We start from the raw sequence: 20,029 nt of genomic DNA, 5'->3' as shown, positions 1-20,029 counted from the left end.
AAGCGCATCCCAGCTCCCGTTCCCAGGTTTCTGCTCTCTCTGTGAGGCGGTGGGTGGCTCTTAAAAGAGCCTTTGTTGTTGTGTTTGGTAGAGAGAGTCGAGTTGTTCAGCCGCCGAATCCATAGAGAGTGCGGCCCTGGCGTTTCAGAGCGTACACCACATCCATGGCAGTGACCGTCTTGCGCTTGGCGTGTTCAGTGTAGGTGACCGCATCCCTGATCACATTCTCCAGGAAAACCTTCAGCACCCCGCGAGTCTCCTCATAGATCAAACCCGAGATCCGCTTGACACCGCCACGGCGAGCCAGGCGGCGGATTGCTGGTTTGGTGATGCCCTGGATATTATCACGAAGCACTTTGCGGTGCCGCTTTGCTCCGCCTTTCCCCAGTCCTTTGCCTCCTTTCCCTCTGCCAGACATGATAATTCTTCACTCAGATCGCTGCTGAATATGAGAGATGAGCTGTTTCGGTTCCTCCTTTATACAGCCCGCCCCGACCTGACTGAGAAAGGAGCATAGAGTGAGAGGCGGGACGGGGAGGAGACTAAATGACAGACAGAACAGAGGAATGTCTATGATAATCCAGCTCCACCCCCTGCCTGTCGAAACGACATTTTATTTAATTGTCGACAATGGAAGTTAACACAGCGCTCGGCACAAAACTTATCGATTGGAGCTTCATGTTCAACTGTTCTAGAAACCCGCAGCTTTTAATTGCAGACCTTTACAAATAAAATTCTGTAATATTCCAGCCCAAGTACATACACTATACCCCGTCAAATCCGCCTGTTTCCACTTCACTCCCAGCTTCTGTTCTATCCCCACACACCTCCCCTCCAGGAGGGTTGAGCAGTTTACCGACACCTCACTCAAGCTGAATTAGACAAACTCATGTGTTGGGCTTTGAGTTGTAACGCGGGGTTACTCCGCCCGGGTAACTGTCTTACACACTCTCACCTTGAATCTGTGAAAAGGGAACGTGCAGAAACTGACAGAGCAGCTGAACAAATCCCCAGTTACAATGGTGCACGGACCCCGCTGTTTTATTGCAGATTGGGGGAGGGGCTGGATATAGTGCATGTCAGTGAGATACCGGGAATTTTCAATTGAATATAAATCACTTCAGTGTGAAACCTGCTCCCAGCGCCGGGACAGGGACATTTGATTCGGGGATCAGCTCTTTCCTGAGAGACGTGGGCGGCTCTGAGAAGAGCCTTTGTGTTCAGAGGTTTACAATTTGCTCGGCTGGTTTCATTTCTTTCCTGGCGCTGCTTTCTTAGCCTTTGCTGCTTTCACTTTGGGCTTGGCCTTCGACGATTTATCCACTTTTTTTAAAACCTTTCCGCCCGTCACCTTCTTGACGGGAGATTTTTTCTTCAGCGCTGCTTTCTTCACCGCCTTTTTTGGAGTTGCCGCCTTCTTGCTGCTTGTTTTCTTGACTGTTGCTTTCTTCGCTGGGGATTTCTTGGCTGTTACTTTCTTGGCTGGAGATTTCTTAGCTGCTGGTTTTTTTGTTTTCACCTTCTTGGCCGCTGGTTTCTTCACTAAAGATTTCTTGGCTGTTGGTTTCTTCTCCTTCTTTCCCACTTTCCCCTGGGATTCCTTCTTAGGGATTTTGAAGGAGCCGGAGGCGCCCTGTCCCTTTACCTGCACCAGGGAGCCGCTCTCCACCTTCCTCCTGATACTTAGCCTGATCTGGGAGCCGAGCTTCCCCACATCGACACTGCTGCCAGACAAAGCTTTCTTTATCGCGGCCAGGGACATCCCCTTGCGATCGCTGCAACCCGCCACAATCTTGAGGATCTGTTCGCCTAACTTGGGACCGGCTGCCTTCGATCGGGAAGCCGCCTTCTTCTTCTTGGGAGATTTGACTTGAGCGGCAGCGGCTGGAGGAGCCGTTTCGGCGGCTGCAGTATCAGTCATATCCGAGACTGTGTGGAAAATCTGTCTGACAGTCAGAACTGGATCAGAAATGAAACCAGTGGTGGCGGCTCAGAGCAACTTAAAGACAGAGAGCGGACGGGGCAGAGACAACCTGCTGTCAGCTCCCGGCTCCTCCAGCCTCTCTGTGTTTCTCTCTCCTCATAAACTCCCCAATTCCACTTCAAATTGGACATTTCAGATTCCCACACTCGCTTCCTTCTGTTAACAAAATCCGAATCTTTGTTGTCGAGAAAGTTCCATCCGAATTAAAGGCAGAAATTTCGATTTAAACCCGTTTCTTTGCTGCTTTGATCGCGCCCTCTCAGCCGAGCGCTGACTTCTTCGCTGTGTTTCCACTGAAATCTTGAAATTAACGAAAACTTTGCCTTAAATTCTCTCTTCAGGGCTGAGCAGGGGAGCATCGCGATCCAATTACAGGGAAATCTTGTGATTTTACACAAGAAGGACTCGGAAATTTGTCGCTGAGGCCGAACACACAAACACAGAGACATTAGTCTAACCCGCCCGCCCCTTTAACACACTCTCGCAGATACAATGTTCACATCTGCACATTGACAGGACAAACTGTGGCTCAGATTTACAGCTCCCAGGACTGGCTTTCCTCTCCTCTCGGCCTGTGCTGTGGATTCACGGGGATTAGTTGTAGTTTCCCAGCTCAGTAACTGTTCAACCCTCTGAGACCGGAGCTGCTCACAGTGTCTGTTCCCCAGATTCAGGAGGCTGCAGCCAATCACAGCTGTGCCTGGGTTAACCCGTAACTGGTTTAAATTATGGTCTTGTTCAGAAGCAGATTTATTTTTTGATCATTTGAAGACACAGATTGTGTGCACTCAGCCACTAAACAACACTATCCCGCCTTCATGTGGAGTTCAAAAGAGAGGGGGTGGAGGGATTGATAGAGACAGAGTGAGTGAGGGCGGTGAGACACAGACAATGCATCAGTTGCAGAAATCCTTGTAAGCTCTGGTTTTACACAGAAAGATTCTCGTGGAGAGGCAGAAGCTGCAGTCTCAGATTGCAATGATATTGTAACAGAGACATATTATTAATCCCACACTCAGGAAAAATGCTGTATTTTAACAGAAGAGAGGCAGTATAAACTATAAGGTCCAGTTCTAAAAATTGTGCAAAGGTCAGAGGGACCTTTAGATCTTTGTAGGTGACACGAGATTTTGAGGGAGTAGTTTGGAAAGCAGATGGGATCATTGGTTTAATCAACAGAGGTACTGAGCATACAAGCTGGAACGTTATGTTTAACATCTATAAAGCTCTGGTTAGGCAGCAACTAGAATATTGTGTCCATTTCTGGTCACCACACTTTTGGAAGAATGTGAGAGTCGTTGAGACGGTGCAAAGGAGATTTACTAGAATAGCTCCAGGCATGAGGGGTTATAGCTGCAAAGTTTGTTTGCGGAATCCAGAGCTGCTCTCCTTGAAGCAGCCGAGATTGAGGGGAGGTCTGAGAGAGGTGTACAAGATTGTTTAGATCAGGTAGACAAAGGAAGGCAGTTCCCATTAGCTGAGAGTAGAAGGATTAGGAGACACGGATTTAAAATTTAAGACAAGATGTGCAGGGGGGAAGTCTGGAAGAACATTGTTACTTTCTGGGTTATCACCTGGATCTTGATCCCGATGGGCATCGTGGAAACGGAGATGGTGAATGATTTCAAATGGAAATTGGGTGGGCGCCTGTGGGAAAAAAAGTTGCAGGCATAGAGCAGGAGAATGGGACTGACTGGATTATTCTACAGGCAGGCAGTATGGACTGGATGGGCCGAATGGCTTCCTTCTGAGCAGCAATGTCTCCATGACTCTATGACTGTATGTCTCTTTGACAGTCTCAGTGAGTGAGAAACAGTGGCCCATGTTTAAACCTCAGTTCCCTGTTGTACACCCTGCAGCTCAGGGCTGTTAGGTTTCACTCTCAGTGAGTGAGTGTTTCACTCAGATTGAATTAATCTGGAGAGTTCCTGTCTGATATTAACTCCTGCCCGGTCCCAGCAAACACCCCGACTCCCGGGTTCCTCCAGTGTTTCTGTAGGATTGCTTTGTGAAGACAGGTCCCTGAACATCAAACAAGCTGAACAGAAAAATCCCAGGTTGTGTCTCTTAATGGGGCGAGTCCCAGTTTTCACCGTCCCCTTTCCCATGAGCTCCAGATCATTTGCTGATCTCGGATAAAAGTGAATTGGAAAACGTTTCACTGCAAAATGGTTTCATGGAATGTTATAGAATTCTGCGCATGCGTCATTCCGACCCACCAGAGCTCAATGGGTGGGAGCAGAAGAGCGCATGCACGCGGCTCTCCCCCAGCTTTATCTGGGACAGGATGAGCCACCAATGGAATGACTCCGGTCCTGGGGGAATGGAACAAACAGCAGCCTCCTGGGAGGAGGGAGACAGAATGGCAAGAAGCTGTTATTGAAAATCACTGCTGCTTTCTCTCCGCAAAGCAACAGTGAATATTCCTGGTTGAGTTCACACTCCCCTGGTTTGTTGATATTGGACAGTGAAGAGTGGGAACAGAGCCGGACAGTCAGGATGTGGGGAGTCAGACAAAGAGCAGCTATTGTAGGCACAAGGTGTGAAAACAGGCACGTTTTAAACAGTGGCTGTTTGGTTTCGGTGACAGTTTTATTAGTGGAGATGGCGTCGTAGCAGGAATCTAGAGTTCCAGGTTAATGAACATAAGAACAGAAGGAATAAAGAGCAGGAATAGGCCACTCGGCCCATCGAATTTGCTCCACCATTCAGTAAGGTCATGGTTGATCTGATTGTAACCTCAACTCCACGTTCCTGCCTCCCCTCGGTAACCTCTCACCCATTTGCTTTCAAGAGTCTACCCCTGCTTTAAAAGTATTCAGAGACTCCGCTTCCACCCTCTTTTGAGGAAGAGAGTTCCAAAGACTCAAGAACCTCAGCAAGAATAAAAAGTCTCCTCATCTCTGTCTTAAATGGACGACCCGTTATTTTTAAACTGTGACCGTGAGTTCTAGATTTTCCTCCAAGAGGAAACATCCTGTCCACATTTGCCGTGACAAGACACATCAGGACCCCCTTAAGATAATGTTATGGAGGCGCGGGATCAAATCCCACCACCGCTGCCGGTGACATATAATTTTAAAAAATCTTGAAAGTCACATTGATAAAAACCCATCTGGCTCACGCACTCTCCTCCTCCGTTTGAACGAATAGACATTCCTGAGACTTGGGCTCACTGCCGGAATAACTTAGTGCAAACAAAAACAGAAAATGCTGGAATAACTCAGGAGGTCTAACAGCATCTGTGGAGAGAAAGACAGAGTTTACGTTTCATGTCTATATGACTCTTAAACGTTAACTCTGTCTTTCTCTCCATAGATGCGGTTAGACCTGCTGAGTTTTTTCAGCATTTTCTATTTTTCTTTCAGATTGCCAGCATCTGCACTATTTTGCTCTTATCTTACTGTGTTGTTGGTGCTTGTGGAACTGGTGTCTCTGCTCTCTGTGAGTGATACTGTACTTACTGTGTGAGAAGGAGCTGGCTGCACTTCTCCTTTTGTCACCGAATCACTACTTTGATTCTGCTGCTTTCAAATATTTGCCTGTCGGAAGAAAAAGGTATTTATAATAATCCAAAGAGAGAGGAGGTAGCAAATACAAAATAGACCAACGCATTTGTTTCAATTAATAGTCATTGCAAAAAAACAGAAAATTAAAAGCAGCGACACAAGCAGGGTCTGGTCTGAAGGGCAATTCGGGATAGGCAACAGATTCTGGCCTTGTCAGCGACTCCTACATCCCGTGAACAAATAAAAATATAAGTAGATCCTGAGAGTGGGAAGTAGTAATTTGACCTGTGCAGAACTCCCTGCTCTGTCACTCAGTCCCATTCATGGAGCAGTGGATTGTTTATGGATGGCAGGAAATTGTTGTAAAATAATCCAAATCCTTGGTCTGCAGTAGCCGGGTGCTGCAGGACAGTCGTGGAATCAGACACTGACTCTGTTCAGAGTGGAAGAGAGAGAGAGAGAGTGGAAGCAAATCATCCTCTATCCCGAAGGTCTGAATAATAATAAGAATAATGGAGACATTCAGATACAGAATTAACCCCACTTCCCCTGGCAGTAATGGGGTCCGATAGACACAGAATGATTCCAACATTGACATTCAGTAACACTGCCTGAAACAGAATTAATCTCACCCTCACATATAGTACCAGGCATTGACCCATAAGAAGAAATCCTACTCTCACAAACTGTTCCAGAGACAGAGATGCAGAATGAATCCTACACTCACAAACACTATCTGTGATGGACATATACAGAACAAATCTTGCTCACGTCTACTAACAGAGTTCTCAGGATGTATCGCACAATCACATTCACTCCTAGAAGGTAACAGATACAGTCAAGAATTGATGACTTTTTTCCAGTTGTGGCTTAACCAGATTTTAACACAAGAAGAGGGAACATCTGAACACGACATGGAACACGTTAATATAACAGGGAACATCGAGGACCCAGGAAGAAAATATTTTCCCAACAGAAAACATCTTCACTGAGCAACAGAGAACATATTTACAGTATAGGAGCATCTTGAGACAACAGAGAACATGTTTACACAGCTGGCAACACGTCTGCACGACAGGGAGGCACGATACACAACAGTGAAGATCTCTCAACAGCAGAGTGCACAGTTACACAACAGGGAGCACACTTTACGCAACAGGGGCAGAGTCACACAACGGAGAACACAGTTAAAAAACAGAGGACACAGTTACACAGTAGAGGGCGGAGTTACATAACAGAGAGCACAGCTCCACAACAGAGGGCACAGTTAAACAACAGAGGGCACAGTAACACAGCAGACAGCACAGTTACACAACAGATATCACAATTACACAACAGAGAGCACAGATAAACAACAGTGGGCACAGTTTCACAATTGAGGTCGGAGTTACAGAACAGAGAGCACAGTTACACAAGAGAGCACAGTTGCACAACAGAGGGCAGACTTACACAGCAGAGGGCACAGTAACACAGCAGAGAGCACAGTTGCACAACAGAGAACACAGTCTCGCCAACAAAGAGCAAAGTTATTCAACAGAGAGCACAGTTATACAACAGGGTGCACATACACAAAACAGAATGCACAGTTACAAAAAAAGGGCACAGGTCCACAACAGAGATCACCGTTACACAACAGGGTGCACAGAGACACAACAGGGTGCACAGTTACACAGCAGGACTCATTATTACAAACCGGGGACATCTCTGACAAACGGAATGGTTTGGACAAATGATCAGTTTCTCCACCTCAGTGTCTTGCTAATTTGCTCGGCATCGTTCTCTGTCATCTTGTGTATCCTGGCAGCCTCTTGCTGCCTTTTTTTCTGTGTTTTTTTTGTCTTTTTCTGGTGTTGCAAAGTGGAATTGTGCAGCCAAGGTGATCCTCCCAACACATCGCTCAAAAACACAAAGCAAGTGACTATTTATCTCCCTAATACACAAAGTAACATTCATCCACAGCTGACAATGTGTAGCAGAGTGGCGCAGCGGAAGCGTGCTGGGCCCATAACCCAGAGGTCGATGGATCGAAACCATCCTCTGCTATTTATACTCCCACAAATTTATCTAATTTTTCTTTACAGTTTGCAGGTCTTAACATTGGAATCTCGCTTCCTGTAAACACTTCAGTTTGCAACAAATATCCCAAATTGTTTTTATTTACACGAGGACACGAGCTGCAATTGCTGCAAACACACACCAGCCGAGACCAGCCCATTTCTCGCAACGAGCTGGCACAGTCTGAATATTCTTCTCTCGTTCACTATCACTCCATCATTACCTGAATAAGAAATTTCTAAGATGGAAAAATATCGTGAAGTTGATATTTATTAGGTGCAGTATGTCCGATCTAAATGACACCCTGCAGTAATTCATCATTTTAATTTGGACAACAGCTTCCTTCACTGCGACATGTACCATCGAGGACGAGAGAATCATCATAGTGAAGACAGCATCATGTCAAAGGCAGTTAATCAATATTAGGGCAGATATCACAGTTCCTGCTTAATTACTGGTTTAAAACGTGGAATTCAGTTCCAAATTCACCATGAAGTTTCCTTCCTTGGGCCTTGCGTCAGACACCTATTATACTGAAATCACCTTTGAGTGCCTCTGATTGTTTCCTTTAGCCGTTTAGTAGCTGTTCACATTTTAATCTGTTCAACTTCCTGCTCATTCTGCCCTTACCGACCTTACTTAAGGTGAAAATTGTTACATTTCTGTGACCATTCCCTGCCTCTAACATATTGTGGTCACTCGTTGCCAGATGCTCATTTACTTTCAGAATATTAACTCTCTCTCGTTAGTTATTAATAAATCTAATATAATTTTTTTCTCTTGTGGTTTCCAAATCTGGGTGGATGGCAGGAGAGGTTAAAAGACAAAAGAGTTGATGGTGCAAGGTTAAGGTACATGTTCAAGTAACAAAACCAAAGATGTGTCTAAAGGAGGTGTGAATGATGGGATGATGAACAGCTGCCATCCAAAAGCATAAACAAGATAAAAATGTGAATATCCAATGGAAAAGATACATAATGGGGATTGAGTTTACATTCTCAACTTGTTGGACTCAATGTTGAGACTGGAAGGTTTTAACGTGCTCAATTTAAAGATGAGACATGGTTCCTCAAGTTTACACTGAGATTCATTAGAACACTGCAGGATACCAAGGACAGAAACGTCAGTGTAAGAACAAGATGTAAAATTAAAATCACAGGAGATCGTAAACTCAGTGTCGTATTTGCTGACCGAGCAGATGTTCATCAAAGCAATCACTGAAACTGTCTAACATCGATCAGACCACCATTGTGAACAGTGAATACGGGGTGCCAAATTGAAGAAAGTACACATAAATCACTGTTTCAGCTGGAATGAGTGTTTTGGTAAGGACAGGTAATATTCCATACCAACACTGCTAATTTACCTTCCTTTTTTCTCAACTGGTTATCTCTCCTATCTGTGATTGACAGGGCCCTCAAGCATTTCTGTTCCATTTCGCGAGCTCTGCTCTCACCAATTTGCTCTCTCCCAGAACGCTTTTAGGCTTCCTTTGTCCTCACCCTCCTCCCCAACATCTTCCACATTGAATGGATCATCCCTTGTCATTTCTTTGTCAGGCAGCGAGTTGTTGTGGTCTTGAATGCTCTGCCGAAAATGGTGGTGCATGCCGATTAAAAATAAACTTTCAAGAGTAAACACAGGAGGGACAATGTTTTAAGGCTATTGTAAAGGAGAATGGGAGTGGGGCTGATTTTCTTTAAAAGAGCTTGCACAGAAACTATTAACACAAAAGCTTCCTCCCGCGTTAGAGTTTATAATGAAATGGCCGATAACGCTTCCCAGAATGCTCTGGGAGATATTAAACGGCCTATCTCTCCCAGAAGGACCGCAGTGCGCAGGCGCAAACATGTTTGTCACCGGAAATCCTGTCTACGCCGAACATGAGCCGTTCAGCTCGAGCGTGGTTGAGCGGAGCGTCACCAACACCGAGTCTCAGCGGCTCTCAGAGCCCGAATTAGAGCCGCTGGGTCCCCTGCTCTTCCTGATATATATTGTTGACCTACTCCTTGGTGTATGGGGCACCATTTCAAATTTTGCGGATGACATGAAACTTGGAGGTATTGTGAACTGTGAGGAGGATAGTGTTAAACTTCAAAAGGACAGAAGCATATTGGTGAAATGGGCCGATAAGTTCGACCTCAGAATGACCCGGGGCCGGCCCTGGGGAGCATGCACACTCTCAATGCCGGGGAAGTCAGTGCATTAAATAGAGCGGTTTCTGGGATGCAGGGAATTGTGGGAACTACAGTCACCATGGGCAGATGTTAGTAAGTGTTTTATTGCAGGTTGATTGTCAGTGACCCGAAATATGAACTCCTTTTCTTTCTCCACAGATGCTGTCTGATGTGCTGTGTATTTCTAGCATTTTCTCTCTTTATTTCAGGTTGCCACTATCCACATGATGTTTTCAGTGAATTATTGCAGGTGTTGCTCACAAAACCAAGGTCAGAAACACAAACTGACAAATGAAGAATGCTTTTGAATCAGAATGGATGTTGCACGTGGAAGCCGTTCCTCGCTTACTTTGAAGGTATGTTCTTGTTGGCTGATTTAGAACTGGAGAGTAGAGAGAGAAGGTGATGGGTTTAACCGCGAGCACTTTTGAGAACAGTAGGGCCCAAGCATTTCTGACATAAGGTCATTAACTGTTTCCTGTACACTAACAGAGATGGACAGGGAGTTGATTTCACATTCACATGTAATAGCAGAGAGTCACCGACAGTGTTAATTCCACCCACACTCATATTGTAAGAGATATTGACGGAGAGTTAATTCATCTTATCATAGAATGATTACAGCACAGAAGGAGGCCATTCTGCCCATTATGTCTATGCTGGCCTTCTGAAGGAGCAAATCACCTCATGCCACTTCACTGCCTTTTCTACATAGCCCTGCACATTTTTCCTTTTTGGATAATAATCCAATTCTCTGTTGAATTCCTTGATTGAACCGGCCTCTACTACATTCTCAGCCACTTATCTGATCCACATACTGCATGACAAGATTTTTCCTCATGCTGCCATTGCTTATTTTGCCAATTAGCTTAAATCTGCGTCCATTGGTCCTCTACATTTCCATCAATGGGAATAGAAGTCTCCCTGTCTGCTTTGCCACACTCGTAACAACAAAGAATGACAGAAAATTAATTCCACATACATACAGTAATGCATATCAAACTCACTTACAGTGATAGACTCTAACAGAGAGTTAATTTCACACTCAGATCCGGTAACAGACATTGACAGGAAGGCAATTCCACAATCACACACAGCACCCAAGACTGTTAGAAATTAATTTCACACTCACTCACAGTAACTGAGACTGGCAGAGAGTGAATACCACACTCACAGCATAATTGAGGCTGACAGGTACAGAATTAATTCCGCATTCACGTACAGCAACAGAGGTTGACATGTAAGGTACGAATTCCACACCCACAGACAGTACCAGAGACAAAATGATAGAGATTCAATTCTTCACTCACATGACAGAGACTCAGAGTTAATATCGTACTTATATACAGTAACATAGATTGACAGATGATGAGTGTGGAATTTACTTTTTTGAAGTAGCAGAGTCTGAAAAGGAGTTATTTCTATGGCCTGATACAGTAACCGAGACTGACAGATACAGAATCAATTCCACATTCTGATACAGTGACAGAAACTGACAGAGTTAATTCTATATTCACCTACAATAACAGATTATCATCCAAAGAGTGAATTTCACACTCATGTACAGTAACTGACATGATTGTGTAAAAAACTAAATCCGCACTTGCACACATGACAGAGATTGAAAGTTAAGGTTAACAATATAGGAAGGATCTGAATGCATTGGAGAGAGTGCAGAAGAGGTTTATGAGAATGGTTCCAGGGATGAGACACGTCAGTTATGAGGAAAGATTGGAGAAGTTTGGACTGCATTCCTTGGAGAGGAGAAGGCTAAGAGGAGACTTGATAAAAGCTTTCAAAGTCATGAGGTTTGTGGACAGAGTAGATATAGAGATACTGTTCTCGCTTGTAAACGGATCGAGAACCAGAGGGCATGGTTTTAAAGTGTTTTACAAAAGAAGCAGCGAGCCATTAGGTTTTGGAATGCACTGCCTGGAATTGTGGTGGAGGCAGGTTCAACTGAGTCATTCAAGAGGGCATTGAATGATTATTTGAATAGAAACAATGGGCAGGGTTATGGCGCAAAGGCAGGAGATTGGCACTAAGTTAAAATGCTCAGAGAGCCGGTGCAGGCACGATGGGTCAAATGGCCTCTTCTATAGCGTAACGATTCTGTGAATTCACACTCACAATAACAGAGACTGACTGATAGAGAGTTAATTCCACACACTCAGTAACAGAGGCTAACAGATTGTTTGTTTATTCCTCAATCATACACTTTAACACAGACAGACTAATATGACTAATTTCTCTCAGTCTCTGTTGTTGTAAGTTAATCCCTCACTGAAATATTAATGGAAATTGGCAGGTTCTTAACTGGACTCCCAGATGTCATAACAAAGACTGGAAAAGAGAATTCCACACTCACAGTAACCGAGACTGACCGATAGAGAGGTAATTCCACATTCACATACAGTAACAGAGACTGACGTGTTAATTCCATATTCTCAGACAGCTATAGACTGACAAAGATTGAATTCCACACTCATATACAGTTTCATAGGCAGTTCGAGAGTTAGTTCCACTCTCATAACCGTAAAAGAGACTGACAGAGATTTAAATTACACATTCACATTCAGTGAGTGATGGACAGAGAATCAATTCCACACTCACACGCAGATCAGACTGAATTAATTCCACACTGAAATACAGCCAAAGAGACTGACAGACAGAGGGTTAATTCCACACTGACAAATTAAAAATATAAGAAAGAGAAACAGGAGGCCATTCAGCCCATCAGGCCAGCTTTACCATTCCAGAAGACCATAGCTGATCTGATTGTGGCCTCAAACCCATTTTCCCACCTGCCCTATAACCCTTGACTCTCCTGTAGATGAAAAATTCTGTCTAACTCGGCATGAATATATGTAATGACCCAGCCTCCACTGCTCTCTGAGGTGGAGAATTACAAAGATTAAGGACGTTCTGAGAGAAGAAATTCCTTCTCATCTTTGTCTTAAAAGGGAGATGTTTATTTTTAAACTGTGGCCCCTGGTTCTAGTTTCTCCACAAATGGAAACACTCCTCTCAACATCTACCCTGTCAAACCCCCTCAGAATCTTATTTGTTTGAATGAGATCACCTCTCATTCTTCGAAACTCCTATGTGGTTCAGCCCAACCTGCTTAAACATTCCTCATAAGACAATTCCTTCATCTCTGGAATCAGTTTAGTCAAACTTCTCTGCCCCCTATGCAATTCTATCCCCCTTTAAATAAAGAGACTACGACATAACACAGTACTCTCGGTGTAGTCTCACCAATGCTGTGTAGCTGTAGCAAGACTTCCACACTTTGATACTCACCCCCCCCCCCCCACCCCCCCCCGGGAATAAAGGCCAACATTCCATTTCCCTTCCTAATTACTCGCTCCAGCTGCACATTAACTTCTTGTGATTCATGTACAAGGAGATCTTGATCCCTCTGTACTGCAACATTCTGCAGTCTCTCTCCACAGTATCGAAGGAGGCCATTCAGCCTATCGAGTCTGCACTGGCTCTCTGAAAGAGCATTCTGCCTCATCCCATTCTCCTCCCTTGTCCCCGTAACCTTGCACATTCTTTCCTTTCAGGTAGCAGTCCAATTCCCTTTTGAATATCTCAAATAAACCTGCCTCCACCACCCTTTGAGGAAGTTTGTTCCAGACTCCAGCCACCCTCTAGGTGAAAAAAGTTTACATTTTAAGTTAAACGTCATGAGTCTATCTCACATCACATTTACTCCTTTTGCCAATTATTTTGAGTCTGTGCCTTCTGGTTCTTAATGTTTTATTGAGTGAGAACAATTTCTCATTATTTACTCTGTCCATACCCCTCAAGATCTTGAATACATCTATTAAGTCTCCTTTCAGCCTTCTTTTCTCCAGGGAAAACAGTCCCGACCTCTCCAATCTATCCTCGTAGCTACAGTTCTTTATCTTGGAATCATTCTCGTGAATCTCCTCTGTACTCTCTCCAATGCCTTCACATCCTTCTTTAAGTATGCCACCCAGAACTGGACCCAGTACTCCAAATGAAGCCTAAAAAGCGACCTATACAAGTTCAACATGACCTCCTTATTCTTCACAGTGATGGAATCTTGTACTCAGTGCCCCTGTTAATAAAGCCTAACATTCTATATGCTTTATTACCTGCTCCCTCAACATGCTCCACCATCTTCAATGACCTATGTACATATACAATTCGGTCCCTCTGTTCCTGCACCTCCTTTAGAGGCTCTGCCTTTATTTGATACAGACTCACTATATTTTTCATACTGAAATTAATCACCTGACACTTCTCTGCATTGAACTTCAGCTGCCACTTGCCTGCCCAATCCAGCAACATGTCTATGTCCTTTTGAAGTTCAAGACTATCCCATTCACAGTTTACAATGTTTCCAATCTTCCGATCATCTGCAAATTTTGAGATTTCTTATCTCCCTGCACACCACAGTCTAGGCCATTAATATATATATCATTTGAATAATGTTTTGTTTTTCTATTCTTCCCATCAAATTTTCCCACATTGTATTCCATCTGCCAAATGTTTGCCCACTGATTTAACCTTTCTATATCCTCTTGCAGACACTTTCTGTACCCCTCACAACCTGCTTTCCCACCAATCTCTGTATTGTCTGAAAATGTGGTGATGCTCTCTCCATTCATCTGAGTGATTAATATAAATTGTAAATAGCTGAGAACCCAGCACTGATTCCTGTGACACTCTACTGGTTACAGTTTGCTAACTTGAAAGTGTACCCACTTCCATAGGATAACAGAGATTGACGGACGGAGAGTTAATGACACTCACATTATTATAGATTGACAGAGAGCAAATTCCACACTCAGCCAGTAACAGAGATTCACAGTGTGTTAATGCCACACTAAAAGTATTGGAGACTAAAGGATAGAGAATTAATTCACACTCACATAAAGTAACAGAGACTGTCAAAGAGAGAGTTAATTCTATATTCAATTACTCTCAACGAATGAAAGAAATGCTGCACTCACATACAGTTAATTCTGTTAATACAGTTAACTGCTGACAGTTAATTCCACTCTCACATGCAATAACAGAGATGAACAGAGAATTAATGCCCCACTTACATACAGTAATGTAGAATACCAGATACAGAATTAATTCTGCCCTCTCACACTAACGAAGATGGACAGAGAGGTAATTCCACACTGAAACTCAGGAACAAATACTGACAGATGAGAGTTCATTGTGCACTCACACACAGTAATGGAGATGAGGGAGAGTTACTTCCACATTGGCATACAGCAATAGAGGCTGACAGATACTGAATTAATTCCACACTCTTACAGACTAATGTTTAATGATAGGTAGAAAGTTATCATAATTCTGCCCTGAAACATAGCAACAGAGACTGACAGATAGAGAGTTAATTGTGCAGATTGACTGATATTGGGGATTAATTAATTCCACATTCACATAACGTAACAGAGATGGTCAGAGAGAGAGTTAATTCCACACTCTCATTCAATAGCAGTGACCTGGTTCACACTTGAAGAATTCATCTGACATGCATCATACGGCCTCTTCATTATTTCATCATATTTTCTATCTTCCTCATTATCCAAGGAGCCCTGGCTTTGGTTCCCCTCCCTTTCCCCCTTATTGGAAAGTACCTAGTCTGTACCTGAAACATCTCCTCCTGAAAGATCACCCATTGTTCTGTTACAGTTTTTCCTGTCAGTCTCTAGTTCCATTTTACCCTGGCTAAATCCCCTCTCCTCCCATTGAAGTTCGCTCCCTTCCAATCACTCTTACCCAAGGGTCCACCCACAGACACTTGGTTCACGTGGCCAACCTTGGCCCACCTCATTCCCCAGCACCAGATCCAGCAATGCCTCCTTCCTAACTGGACTGAGAACATTCTGGTCGAGGAAGTTCTCCTAAACACATTTCAGAAATCCCCAGATATCACCGCTCTATAGTTCTTATACATCTCTGTGATTTCCCTGCGTATTTGCTTCTCTATCTCACCACACCTCCATTTTTTTCCTTCTCTCTCTTTTCTGAACACTTTGTAGCCTTGAATATGAACCTGATCCTCACCATTTTTAAACCACGTTTTCATCATTGCCCCCACATCATTTTCCCACATGGCTCTTTGTGCTTCTAGCTCACCAGCTTTATTCACCAGACTTTGTGCGATCACGCACATACATTGTAAACCTGTCCTTGTATTCCTCTTAGATTCCTTCTTCATCTACTCCTATCTTATATGGTTCTACTTCCTTCTCTAGTTATTGCTCTTTTCTACTTCTTTATAGTGGTGCCCACCCCCTGCCAGTTCAGTTCAAACCCTCCCCAACCTCACAAGTGACCCTCCTCACGAGGGCATTGGTCCCAGCCTTGTCATGGTGCAACCTGTTCCTTTGGAATAGGTGTTTCCTGTCCCAGATCTGGTCCCAATGTCCCAAGAATCTGAAGCTCCCCCCACCACCTCCTGCACTGGCCTGAAGCCATGTATTGATGCTGCCTATTTATTTCTACTCTCGTTATCACGTGGCACTGGCAGTAATCCTGAGATTACCCCTTTCTAGTGCTACATTTTAACTCCCTCCCCAGCTGCTGAAATTCTGACTGAGGAACCTCAATACCTGACCCCCCTGTATTATTGACACTGACGTGTACAACAACCTCTGGCTCACTCCCTTCCCCCTGCAGAATAATCTGCACCCTCCCCGTGATGTCCTTTACTCTGGCACCAAGGAGCGAACACATCATGCGGGACTCACAATGATGGTTACAGAAATGTCTGTCTGTCCCCCTGACTATGAAATCTCCAATAATGACTGCATTTCTACTCTTTGCTGTTCCCTCCTGTGCAGTTTCTTGCCCATTGATGCCATGGTCTGGACTGCACTCCTTCAGGGTGTCACCATTCCCAGCAGTCTCCAATGCTGAATACCGGTTTGACAGTGAGAACAGTGACTACGGGAGAGTGAGGTTAAAACAGCGAGACTTCGGGAGAGAGAGCTTAACACAGACAGACTTTGGGAGGGAGAGGTTAAAACAGTGAGGATTCGGGACAGAGGTTAAAACAGTGAGGATTCGGGACAGAGGTTAAAACAGTGAGGATTCGGGACAGAGAGGTTAAAATGGCAAACTTTGGGACAGAGAGGTTAAAACACAGACCCTTCCGGAGGGAGAGGTTAAACAAGCAAGACTTCGGGAGAGAGAGGGTGAAAGCAGCAAGACTCAAGTGGGATTAAGGGTAAAATAAAAGCAAGAGTCCATATTCTATTTAGTTAAGTTATGCCTGGGGAGCTCAGTGCTGTGATTTGCACATCCTGTGCTATGTGGGAAATCCTAGACTCTCCCGGCGGTCTGGATGACCATGTGTGCAGGAGGTGCCTCCGACTGGAGGAACTCGAGCTCCTGGTTTTGCAGCTTGAGCGGCAGATGGGGGCACTACGGTGCATCCATGAGGCTCAGAGGCTCGTGAATAGCACGTTTCAGGACGTGGTCACCCTGCAGCTGAAGGAGGTGCAGGCAAAGAGGGAATGGGTGACCACCAGACGGAAGAAGGGGACCAGGCAGGTAGTGAGGGAATCCCCGAGTGCACCACACTTGCAAACTGTTTTTCGGTCATGGAAAACGGTGAGAGTGACGGTTCCTCTGAGGAGGCCAACCAGGGCCAAGGCCATGGCACTGTGGGTGGCCCAGCTGCTCAGTGGGGGAGGACAGTGGCAATAGTGGGAAGGGATTCATTAGTGAGGGGAGTAAACAGGCGCTTCTGTGGCAATAGGCGTAACTCCTGGTTGGTATGTTGCATCCCAGGTAACAGGGTTAAGGATGTCACGGAACAGCTGCAGGGCATTCTGAAGGGGGAGGGTTAACAGCCAGAGGTCGTGGTCCATGTTGGGACCAATAACATAGGAAGAAAGAGAAATGAGGGCCTTCAAGCAGACTTTAGGGAATTAGGTAGGAAATTGAAAAGCAAGACTTCAAAGGTGGTAATCTGCAGATTACTCCCAGTGCCACACAGGAGTGAGTATAGGAGCAGAAGGATAGAGCAGATGAATGTGTGGCTGGAGAGATGGTGCAGGTGGGAGGGCTTTAGATTCCTGGGGCATTGGGACTGTTTCTGGGGTAGTTGGGACCTGTACAAGTTGGACAGGTTACATCTGAACAGGAGCGGGAGCAGCATCCTCACGGGGAGGTTTGCTAATGCTGTTGGGGTGGATTAAACTAAATTGTCAGGGGGTGGGATCCTGAAAAGTGGTTCAGAGGGGAGAGAAGCTGAAATGGAATTAGAAGTTAAAACACTAGTAAGTGAGTCTGGAAGGCAGAGGAAACATAGGCTGGTTAAGAAAGAAGTGAGTTTAGCAAGGCTAAGTGGAATGCATTTTCATGCATGGAACCTGAGGAATAAGACAGACGAGCTGAGGGCACAAATTGGCATGTGAGAGTATGATATAGCTATGACCGAGACTGAGCTAAAAGATGTGCAGGATTGGCAGCTCAACATTCCTGGTTATAGGGTAATCAGACATGATAGGGGGGTGCGGGTGAATAGAAGAGGAATGGGGTAGCAATATTGATCAAGGAATCAATTATAGCAGTGAGGAGGGATCAAATGAAGCCATATGGGTAGAAGTCAAAAACACAGAAAGGGCAAACAAGCTGTTGGGTGAGATAGGGAGAGTTAGAGGATTAAATATGTAATCAAATTTCAGAGATGTGTAAGAATAATAAGGCAGCAATAGTCGGGGATTTTAACTACCCAAATATAACTGGGATATTTTCAATATGCAAGGTAGGGAGGGAGCAAAATTCTTATGTTGCATCCAGGAGAACATCTTTAGCCATTGCATAGAAAGCCCAACAAGGGAGCAGGCAGTTCTGGACCTAATAGTTGGAATGCGCCAGGGCTGGTGGAAGGCACATCAGTAGGGGAACATTTTGGAGATAGTGACCATAACTCAGTTAGATTCAGGATAGTTATGGAAAAGGATAAGGTTGGGCCGAGAATTAAAGTTGTAAACTGGGGAAGGGCTAATTTTACGAAGATGAGATACGATTTGGCCCAAGTGGACTGGGAGCAGCTACTTGCAGATAAAACTGTGTCAGAGCAGTGGGAGGCATTCAAGGAGGAAATAGCGAGAGTACAGGGCAAGTATGTTCCTGTAAAGACAAAGAGGGGGACCAAGTCCAGAGGACCCTGGATGTTAAGGGACATAAATGTTAGGATTAAGGAAAAAAGAGAAGGTTATGACAGATACCGAGGGCTCAATACGGCTGAGTCCTAGAGGAGTATAAAAAGTTCATGGGGAACTTAATAAGGAAATTAGGAAAGCTAAGAAAGTGCATGAGAAAAATTGGTGGGTAGAATGAAGGAAAACCCAAAGGGTTTTTTTAAAAACATAAACAGTAAGAGAATAAGTAGGGAAAGAATAGGCCCAATTAGGGACCATAGAGGTGACCTGTGTGTGGACCCAGAAGACGTGGGTACAGTCCTCAAAGAGTACTTTGCATCGATCTTCACAATGGAAAAGGACAACGCAGATAAAGACATCAGGGTGAAGGACTGTGAAATATTGGAGGAAATTAGCATGGAGAGAGAGGAGGTACTCGAGAGTTTAATGGCCTTAAAAATGGATAATCAGCATGCCCAGATGAGATGTATACCAGGCTGTGGAAGGAGGTGAGGGAAGCGATGTCAGGGGCCTTGTCAGTTATTTTCAAATCTGCCCTGGCCACAGGAGAGGTGCCAGAGGACTGGGGGATTGGTAACGTTGTCCCATTATTTAAAAAGGGAGGAAGGGATAGATCAGGAAATTACATGCCTGTCAGTCTAACCTCGGTGGTGGGGAAGTCCTGAGAAAGAACTCTGAGGGACAGAATATATCTGCACTTAGAGAGACTCGGATTAATCAGGGATAGTCAGCATGGATTTGTTAAGGGAAGGTCGTGTTTGATTGAATTTTTTGAGGAGGTAACCAGGAGTGTTGATGAGGATTATGCATTTGATGTGGTCTACATGGACTTTAGCTAGGCTTTTTTTTAAGGTCCCTCGTGGCAGAATGGCCAAGAGGATAAGTGCCCATGGGATCCATGGCAGAGTGGCACATTGGATCCAAAACTGGCTGAGAGGCAGGAAGCAGAGGGTGATGGTAGAGGGATGTTTCTGTGACTGGAAGTTTGTTTCCAGTGGGGTTCCGCAGGACTCAGTGCTGGGGCCCTTTCTGTTTGTGGTGTACTTAAATGATTTGAACTTAAATGTAGTGGGTACAATCAAGAAGTTAGCTGATGACACGAAAATTGGCCCCGAGGTAAATAGTGAGGAGGAT

At 44.7% G+C, this 20,029-nt stretch overlaps 2 protein-coding genes and 1 non-coding gene across 3 annotated transcripts in view; 2 read left to right on the top strand and 1 right to left on the bottom strand.

Annotated features, from left to right (window-relative positions):
* Positions 1-20,029, top strand: part of LOC144670314 (histone H2B-like) — a 1,149,071-nt gene that overhangs the window by 988,999 nt on the left and 140,043 nt on the right. The gene's annotated exons all lie outside the window — the stretch shown is intronic.
* LOC144670286 (histone H1-like) lies at positions 1,250-1,921 on the bottom strand. The gene has a single exon (XM_078532773.1). The coding sequence runs from the start codon at positions 1,919-1,921 to the stop codon at positions 1,250-1,252; it is 672 nt and encodes a 223-aa protein (XP_078388899.1).
* Positions 7,465-7,536, top strand: trnam-cau (transfer RNA methionine (anticodon CAU)). Its single transcript has one exon. It is a non-coding gene; the product is annotated as a tRNA-Met (tRNA).

Source organism: Cetorhinus maximus, chromosome 31 (genome assembly GCF_964194155.1).
Source record: "Cetorhinus maximus chromosome 31, sCetMax3.hap1.1, whole genome shotgun sequence".
In the NCBI taxonomy this organism is placed as follows: domain Eukaryota; kingdom Metazoa; phylum Chordata; class Chondrichthyes; order Lamniformes; family Cetorhinidae; genus Cetorhinus; species Cetorhinus maximus.
Note: the sequence above shows the minus strand (reverse complement) of the source record. Positions and strands in the feature narration are given on the sequence as shown.